Source organism: Sinocyclocheilus rhinocerous, unplaced genomic scaffold (assembly GCF_001515625.1).
Source record: "Sinocyclocheilus rhinocerous isolate Xijiao unplaced genomic scaffold, SAMN03320098_v1.1 scaffold50, whole genome shotgun sequence".
Taxonomy (NCBI): Eukaryota; Metazoa; Chordata; class Actinopteri; order Cypriniformes; family Cyprinidae; genus Sinocyclocheilus; species Sinocyclocheilus rhinocerous.
Genome location: NW_015641057.1, coordinates 255,885 through 265,937, shown reverse-complemented (window position 1 = coordinate 265,937; position 10,053 = coordinate 255,885). Strand labels below are relative to the sequence as shown.

At 34.2% G+C, this 10,053-nt stretch overlaps 1 protein-coding gene across 1 annotated transcript in view; it reads right to left on the bottom strand.

Moving 5' to 3' along the window:
- Positions 1–9,500, bottom strand: part of LOC107754505 (AF4/FMR2 family member 2-like) — a 259,399-nt gene extending 249,899 nt beyond the window's left edge. Inside the window, exon 1 of the mRNA XM_016570984.1 lies at positions 9,314–9,500. Coding sequence (XP_016426470.1) covers positions 9,314–9,366 — 53 coding nt within the window. The 5' untranslated portion in view covers positions 9,367–9,500. The remainder of the gene's footprint in view (positions 1–9,313) is intronic.
- Positions 9,501–10,053: the final 553 nt, after the last annotated feature.

Genomic DNA, 10,053 nt, shown 5'->3' with positions numbered 1-10,053 from the left:
CAACCAATCAACCAACCAATCAACCAACCAATCAACCAACCAACCAACCAACCAACCAACCAATCAACCAATCAATCTGTATTCTGTAACACTATAACAACTTAAAATATTTGTTATTTTAGTATAATTGAGATACTAGTTTTTGTTAATATTTTTGAATTAGATTTGTTTATTTAAAATGTCTGTATAGTTGTGATTAATTTTTATTTCAGTTTTCGCTTTAATTATGTTAGTACATCAAGCTAAACTAAATGAAAATGAGTTTGTTTTTATATTTTTATTTTATTTCAGTTAATAAATATATTTTTATTAAAAAATATTCATTCATTCATTCATTATTTTGTATGTTGTTTTTAAAAATGTCTGTGTAGTTTTTATTTATTTTATTTATTTATTTATTTTTTTCAGCTTTTGGTTTAGTTATGTTAGTACATTATTAGTTACGTTAGTACATTGTATTTATTTATTTATTCATTCATTCATTCATTGTTTGTTTTTGTTTGTTTGTAACAATTTTGTAATGGTTTTAGTTTTAATTTTAATTAACTATAACACATTTATATCCACATTGCACATTTTGCAGTTCATTTGCTGTAAACTGAACATTTTGTCATTATCCATCCACTCTGCATTGTCTGAAAACCATTTCACGTTCTTCCCAATAACACAAAAAGAGTTATAATCAAAATGTCAAAGTTGTTATTTTCCATACAATAAAAATTAATGCTCATAATTACTGTCATCAAGTTAAGTGGCAAAAAAAAAATTGAAGTATGTAATAGCAGACAGAAGTTGGAAGCCTAGCTCATATCAAATGAATCAAGGAAACAGATGCGTAAAAAAACAACAACAAATCATGTTGTTCCAGAATGCAGCAGTACAGCAGATTCTTGCATATGAATATGTCTGAGGAATCAGATTTTTGTGTATTTGGTGCTGTGCAGGAATATTTTCAAAATAATATTCAACCATCTTTGTCACGGTGCTTTGGCAAAATGCCCACACATAAAACAATGCTCCAAGAATAGATCATGCAAATGCAAAACTCACATATAAAGTTCAATATTCAGCACATAACTCTGTGAATCCTGACGAGTCATATACAGCTCTCCACGCTGCTTGACTGTCAGGAATTCAGCTTTGTTTCCTCCCAATATGCATGAACTCCAGCAATAAGCAATGCACGTGTCTCTCGCTTTCTGAAACAAGAAACATCTGAATATTGTTCAATCGAGACATTCATTAATATTAGGGCTCTAAAAAGGATGTGCAATTTTCTTCGGCTTACACCAAGCGAACAGCAAAAGGTCAGTCTAAAAGACAAACTGATTCATCTCTCAGAAAGAAATGAGATTGAAAAAAGCCCTCTGCAGATGCCTGCGTGGCTGTATTGAATCATCATATTTGTCATAGAGTGCTTTCAGTGGAAGCAGTGACCTTTGAGGTAGTGGAGTAAATTGCTTCGTGGCATAAAGGTAAGCTGGAAGCTTGAAGCATGAAGCTTGATTAACCTGAAGATCTTTAGACGGAATCCAGCCAATCAGACGGCAACGGAAGTCTGCCGACAAATAAGAAAGGCATTCATTACGGATCTGCCGTCGCTGTTTCATTGCACACCTATCTGTTTGCTTGATTCATTTGATGTGAGCAGGGAAACTTTGATGTCTCTTATTAAATACTGAAAGCAGTCCAGAAGAAGTCGTGTCCAACATCCATGACCAGCAGCCCATTTCTGTTATAGCTTTGATGGCATATGACAAAATTTAATTTAATTTAATTTAATTTTATATTATTTTATTTTATTTTATTAATTTTATTTTATTTTTTTGTATTATTTTTTTTTATTTTTGTAAAGAAATTAATACTTTTACTCAGCAAGGACCCATTAAATTGATCAAAATTGACAGTAAAGAAATTAAAATGTTAAGATAAAACTTTTTTTTTTTTTTTTAATAAATGCTGTTGGTTTGAATTCATTAAAGAATCACAAAAAAAAAAAACAATTATATATATATATATAGCAGCACTGTTTTCAACGCTGATAATAATCAGAAATATTTCTTGAGCAGCAAATCAGCATATTAGAATTCTTGTCACATGATTTCTGAATGAGTAATGATCTTGAAAATGTAGCTTTGATCACAGGAATAAATTACATTTTACAATACATCCACATAGAAAAAAATGTCATTTTTAAATCGAAATAATCATATAATCTTTTAAATATCTAAAAACATGTATGATTTATATATTTGAATTGCATATCAAATTGCCATTTGCTTGGATTGCAGTTTTAACAAACCAATAAACGTAATTAAAGAAAAAAAAAATAATAAAACAATAATTGTTTTCACAAATTCGAACATGCTTTATTTATGTATGACTGACAAATATGCAACAAATTAAGTTTGTTAGTTAAAGTAAAAAATTCAAATGGATTGATATTTTATATGCAATTCAAATACGTTTACTTTGAATTTAGGTCTAAATATTTTTTGAGTAATTTGTCCAAATAAATTATTATTTTTAAATACCAAATCCATCACTTTGGCTGTAGAAAGTCCTTGATTGCTAGTCAAAAATGCACTCAAGTATCATAAAAGTCCACCACTCACACATTTACCAGCCACTTTTTAAATAGTTATATTAATCAACCACTATTTATGTAACCTTGCTTTGTTAATCAACGACTAAATTAGTCTTTGGCATACAGCCTTGGCCAAAATCATATTCCGTTCATGTTTTGTTTGCTTTTTTATGCACCATTGATGTTTGAGTCAAAACAGTCTTGGCACGTATATTGATGCTGTCTAAACGAAACGGACAAGGCTAATTGAAGCAGATATTTAAGCATTTGAATTCACAGGGCCATTAGCACAGTCCTTACTGGGTCTTTTGTAATTAGTGCTCAGCTAATAACTTCTCTAGAGCCGGACAGCCATCCAGAGACACGGCTGAGAGACCTTAAGAAGAGCCGTGCTGGAGGAGGTTCCTCTTTCAGCATCGCTCCTCGAGCCATTTCAACTGTTCTGTGTTACGCTGACTGGCATTGAGATGCAGGATCACTGTGAATCAAGGTAATCAGGTAAAGTAGCACCTGCTGGTTCATCTGTGCAGTCTGTTTAGTTAGAAATGGGTTATTTGATACTGATTTCAACTGGATGAACACTGACTTGTTATCACCCAGAACACCCAAGCAATGGCATAGCCTATGGCTAACAACAATCAGAAAACAGGAAAAAAAAATACCTCTCAGAACAATCTAAAAATAATCTAAAATAATAATAATAATAATAATAATAAAATTGAAAAATACATATTCATCAATTTAAGCTTATTCCTATAGCCTTGGTCATGTCAGCAGAAAAGTAATTTCAGAAGTGAACATATCTATTATTATTATTATTATTATTATTTTATTGTAATGAAATAATTTTTAGGGCTGCACAACTTGGGGGGAGAATTTGAATTGCGAAATTTTTTTATTTATTTTGTTATTATTTTGTTTAATTTTTTTTATTTTTTTATTTATTTATTTATTTATTTTAATTAAGGTCCAGTTTTGCTGTGCTTGTTTTCAGAGCTGACCAAATATTTTGTGATTATAGATCTATGTGTTATGTTAAAATAATAATAATAATAATAATAATAATAATAATAATAAACAATATATATATATATAGTGTACAACTGTACAACTGTAAAAATACAACTGTAAAATTTAAATACTAATGTTAATGTTGTCTTAATTTCTTACTTTTCAAATAACAAACCACTTGGCTTTTATTCTGGCAGAACACTGCCTGGAGCATATATTAATTTTAATTAAACCGCAGTCTTTGGGATTTGATAATCGTACTAAGCCATATATATCATAGGTTTATTTTGATTATCTGCAGCCCTAAATTTAATAATGATAATGAATAGTTATCAACAATTATTTATTATTTATTTTCTTCAGATGTAAAAAAAAAAAAAAAAAAGTAAATTGGCTTAGACTGGTTTGCCGTCTTCATCTCCTTTGAACGAAAATAAATAAATAAAATAAAATAAAATAAAATACATATATATATATACTGCGTTGAAAGTCATATTTGTGTCCATAGATCTTTAGCCATTGAACTACTCAAATCCGCAGTTCTACTGACCGCCGTCCCTTCAGAGGAACTTGTTAACTGCGTGCCGGACCCGAGGGCAGAAGGGTGGCAACCCGTCACCTTTTGTCTCTCCCATACAACCTGACCGGCGTGCCAACCTTGCTGCTTTATCATGCCACAGCATTTGGCTTTCTTTTTGCAGGTGGCAAAATGAGATCGCGGGCACTGTGCTTGGCAGCCTGCTCTCACAAACAGCATGCCAACTGCCGAGCCTCCTCGCTTGTGCGGCGACTGCAGAGATGTGCCGGGCACAGCCTGGCTTGGCTGCCTTTTCAAGCCGGGCACAAATGAGATTGGCACGGAGCGCGGCTCCTCGAGCGAGCCGTGTGATATATAGTCCCCAGCTGTGGTCAAGGTGGAAGCGGGAAGGCGAGGGAAGCTGGGTAGATCTGTGCCACGACCACGGAGAATGTTCAATCCCTGTGACTAAACAGCATGGGACCAAAGAGAAACAGCACACAATGTGCCACAAAGTGGACACGACACACACACACACACACACACACACACAGACAATAAACCAAGAGAAAGTGTTGTTTCACAGCATAACAGAACATTTTGTTTGTCACACTATAAGTGCGCTACTTTCTGAACTTCACTAAATAAATGCTTAATTATGGAAAAGAGAACTTGGTTTGGCAATATGCATTTTCTTTTTGTTTGCTACCATTTATTTTCTCATAGTTTGTATTGCATTTCACTGGTTTTGAGCATTAATATATATATATATATATATATGTGCGTGTGTGTGTGTATGTGTGTGTGTGTGTGTGTGTGTGTGTGCTACAAATCGATCTTAAGTGGGCTATCAAACAAATATGATACATTTATTCGTAATTCTGCAAAGTAAAACTGTCAGAAAGATTTTTTCGGTGTTTATCTTGCAGGTATTGATATATTTCAATATTTCTGCTTAGAGTTTGTTATAAAACCCTAATATTATTTACTGAATTTCTGTAATTTTCCCTTTCAGACTGTGTTTTGTAGTTTCAGTCTTATGTGCGCTTTTTATTTATTTATTTATTTATTTGTTTATTTCCTTTCAATTTTCACTGACAGACTTCTAAGCGCATCCCAATTTGCATACTTATGCACTATATTCTATGCCATCGTGTAGTATAAATATTGTGTGCAGTGTGTTCACACTGGAAATTTTAAAAATAAGTAGTGCACTTTAGATGATGCACTGAAAAAAACTCACATAAAATTGATACAACAGTGTATAGTAAAAGTGCAGTGCATACACTTAGAATGTAGACTGATGATGCCAAAGCAATATTCACATGGTTGCTGACTGGTCTTCTTTATTACATATTTTTGCATTCTAAATTGTGATTGGTCTCATCTTACTTGTATATGCTTACACAGCAAATACTTTGTTGTGCATGTTTATTCACATGCAAAATAAGTTGTGACAATGACAAAGCAGCTATGATGTGAAATTTTATTTATGCATGCATAATCAAAGTCTACAACCTAAATATACCAAAAAAAACAAAAAAACATTTTGCTTCAATTCCTGAAGGAAATTAGAATCTAGTTTAAGTTTCAGATCAAATCAGCTCAAATGAAAATATACACTTTGTTCAATGTGAATAGCTGGTAAAAATACATACATACATACAGTAAATAAATATTATATACACTGAACAAAATTATAAACGCAAATTGACATGTCAAAGTCTAGACCCTGAATATAAGACGACCGTGTTTTTTCAGATGTATTTCCAAGAAAAAAATATCGTCTTATATTCGGGACAATACGGTATATATGGTCTTCTGAGTATTGATACTAACAATGCAAAAGTACTGCCTGTGTTTTCCATACACTAAACAAATGATCAGAGTAAGAAATTCGGTTAACTTCTCATTCGGCTTTGCACATTTTAACACCAGGATATAAAAATGAGTTATTGGGACAGAAAAAAAGGGCAAGTAACAGGAAAAAAAGGCACAACTGAGTCATTGAATAATCCCTTCTGGTCCTGCTCTCAGGGCGGCCATAAAGTCCCGCCAAATGAAAAGAAAGTCACAATAAATGACTGCACCTAATTACGAGGTCTTCTATTACCACTAAAGGCGCAAACCTATAAAATATAGGCATATAAAGTCTAATTAACCATAGCTCCGGTTCTCTAATCCAAACGCATTGGTTATGACAAATACTTAACTCACACTCTCATAATACAAAATGATTTACCAAACGAAAAGCTGCACCACCCACAGAGCGAGAGGAGCAATTACTTTCGCAAAATAATCGAAAAACACACTTCAAAGCCATTTGAGTCTGTTAAAGTGAAGAGCCAACATAATTGTGGCAGCCATTCATGTCACGGCTGTGTCAGCACGGAAAAGCATGTCCCAATCCCCACCGCCTCAGTGCCTCCCGTGCTTAACCTTTGTCTACAAATAAGACACTGCTCTCCATTGAGCTCATTTTGCACCTCACTGAATATTGCACCACCTAATCTGACTTGATTACATCCAACTCATGTCGAAGCCCAAACCAACATACGGGAGATCAGATTCAAATCAATATGATTGCTGAAGTACAGCCCTGGGCTATCAGATAAGCATGGCAAGTACACAAAGACAATGAATTATGAGTGCATTATTATTGTACGCTTGCTTCTGAAACGTTGATGTATCGCTACACAACACAGAACGATCATTCATTTAAGTATGTAGCCAAATCTACATTTCAAATGCAATTTTGGTTGGTCGACGGGATAGTAGTAAAAATAGCAATACTGCCTTTAAAACCCAGACCAAGCAAACTTATCACACAAAAATGGCTTTTTAAATACCCTCATAAATATTCACAGACTTAATGGGTAGCTCAGGGTTATGAATGTGGCAACAACAGACAAAATTGCCACCACCGCAGAAGTAATAAGCAACTAGCCCGTAGCTGTTCCTGAGAGAGAATAGTTTTAATATCAGCACAGCGCATAGAAAAATAACCTTTAACCTTAATTTTCGCTATATATGTTTGTAGTGTCTATATGGAAAATAAAGACAATGTGTTTTTCAGACAACAGATGGTTTAAGTCAACAAGCCAACGTGCCATCACTGAAGGGTATTCAAAAAAGGATTCATATTTTATACAGCAAGTCCCTAGACAAAATACTGACATGTTATAACACTTGAGAGTCGGTCTGATGGATGATTATATTCTTCTCGTTTAAAATTTTCAAGCGAGAGAGAGATGTAACCAAAAATGTGTGCTAGTCCTTTTTAAACACAATTGAATGACTGCAATTATAATTTTCCTTTAAAGATAAATAAATTAGTGGCAAAATCATATGTTCAAGAATATGTGGCCACTTAAAACCGTATTCTCCAAATCACATTTCTGCTTATAACAGCTCAACAATGTTCTGTCATGTGCAGGACGGTGAGGATAAAAACAAAAGAAAGGGGATAAAAGGTTTTAAAAATGTGAAGCAACTAAGACTCAGCTCAACAAAGAAAAAAAAATGTGTGTCATCCAGGAAAGGGTATTCAAAAAAGGATTCATATTTTATACAGCAAGTCCCTAGACAAAATACTGACATGTTATAACACTTGAGAGTCGGTCTGATGGATGATTATATTCTTCTCGTTTAAAATTTTCAAGCGAGAGAGAGATGTAACCAAAAATGTGTGCTAGTCCTTTTTAAACACAATTGAATGACTGCAATTATAATTTTCCTTTAAAGATAAATAAATTAGTGGCAAAATCATATGTTCAAGAATATGTGGCCACTTAAAACCGTATTCTCCAAATCACATTTCTGCTTATAACAGCTCAACAATGTTCTGTCATACGCAGGACGGTGAGGATAAAAACAAAAGAAAGGGGATAAAATGTTTTAAAAATGTGAAGCAACTAAGACTCAGCTCAACAAAGAAAAAAAAAATGTGTGTCATCCAGGACAATAGCAGCTAACCAAACCAACGTATTCATGTTCATGTGAATTTGTCAATATAGGCCAAATGATAAATGCTCAGATATTTGGAAACGTTTCACTGTTATTGTTCATTTTCTCTGCTACGTTGATTTTGTATGGATTCATATCTGCACTCCATGGGTTCCTGTGCTCTGCCACATGGTGGGGATGTGGAGAGTGTTAAAAATCAGCCAATATTTAAGGCAGAGAATTATGCTGAAATCATATTGTAGTGGAGGATATAAAAAAGTACATAAAAAAAAAAAATAACACATAACCCTAACCAGCAGGGGGCGCAATCGCTGAATGCCCACATTAACAATGACGATTAAATAAGGTAAACTAATGTGAAAAATATGTATGTTTGCATGATAAAGTGATGGATAAAGACAAACAAATCTAACTGGCAATTAGTAGTAGAGGTTTAAAACAAAACATACACTTTTGCACTAAAAAATGCATATTGAAAATGTCTGAGAATTTTATAAGGGATTGTTTTATAAATGCAAACATCTCCAAATCCTACACAATACATAACTGTGTCCATGTCCATTTAATAAACTGCAGCACTTAAACCACGAATCAACTGAATTTTAGATGATGCATCACAATATATGTGACTAATATCTAATTACATGTTAATTAGATTTATATTACTCATTAATTACAATGTAATTGCCCAAACATGAAGACTAATATAAAGTGTCACTGGCTGACTCATATAGGACTTTTGATTCATAATAATCTAATCAAACAATAATCTACAATCAGATACATTCAGTTTAAAGTAGCAGGAAGAAGTGGCACAAGCTGCTCTTTGTTTCTTTTACGTAGTTTCAACCTAAATTCAATTCATCAACACGCAATTCATCAAAATTAAAGTTTGTCCCAATCATATTTTACAAATGCATCTATATAAACAGAAGAGCAGTCACATCACCGGAGACAGCAGAAGTCAGCACTACGAACCCTAGCGAGCTGCCTACAAGACAGCATTTCTGGACATCATAGCTTTGCGAATGCGCGTTCGGAACGCGTCTACGATGCCCCAAAACGCTGTGAAGGTAGGTCGCTCACTGGGGTTTGAGACACAGCCGCTATCATGCGTCATAATGGGTTTCACTCGTATTTCGGAATGTGACCACGTCAGATCGGAGCGCATGACAAAGACATTTAATTCAGTAAAATGAATGCACATAAACACATAAAGCCCGCAGACGTACCACTGTTGCTCCAGCTCCCAGTCCCTGAAGAAGTCAAACTCGAATAGGTCCATGGTCGGTGTGTTTCAGTGAGGTGCCGGTGGCCGCATATGCAGGAACGGTGTCTGTCTCCCTCACTGACGCGCGGCGCAGCTCGCACTGCCGCTGCCTCTCTCCGCTCAGCGACACGCAGCCCTGCAGAAGGCGGAGTCAGGGCTCGCTGGAGGCGGTCACACGTTCTGTAAAGACCGGCGCCGCACTTTGAACCAGAGCAGCTCCACCTGTGTCCAGCACACATCACCTGTGAACACACAGTCGAGAGGCTTTAATAATGCAATTTAAAACCAATTCATTCAACAAAATTGTTTTAGCAACCTTTTTATTATTATTATTATTATTATTATTATTATTTAGCCAGTCAAAACAGAATTAACTGTATTTTTTTCTTGTGTTGTCCAGTAGTTATAAAATATACAGGTTGTTCTGAGCCAGGTGTATTCTTTGTTCTTAATACAAAAAAAGGTTATATATGTGTAATGTAACATTAAGTAAGAATAACATTAATGAATCAATTCAATTTAATACTATGCATAAAACATTGTTAACCAAAATGTAATGTGATTAATGTAGTAATATTGAAATAAACATTTCAAAAAACAAACAAACAAATATAAATAAAAGTGCATGAAAACTTAATTAATAAATAAATAAATAGGCCTATGCATTGCTTTGACGCGACTAGAGCAGGATCAGGGTAGGTG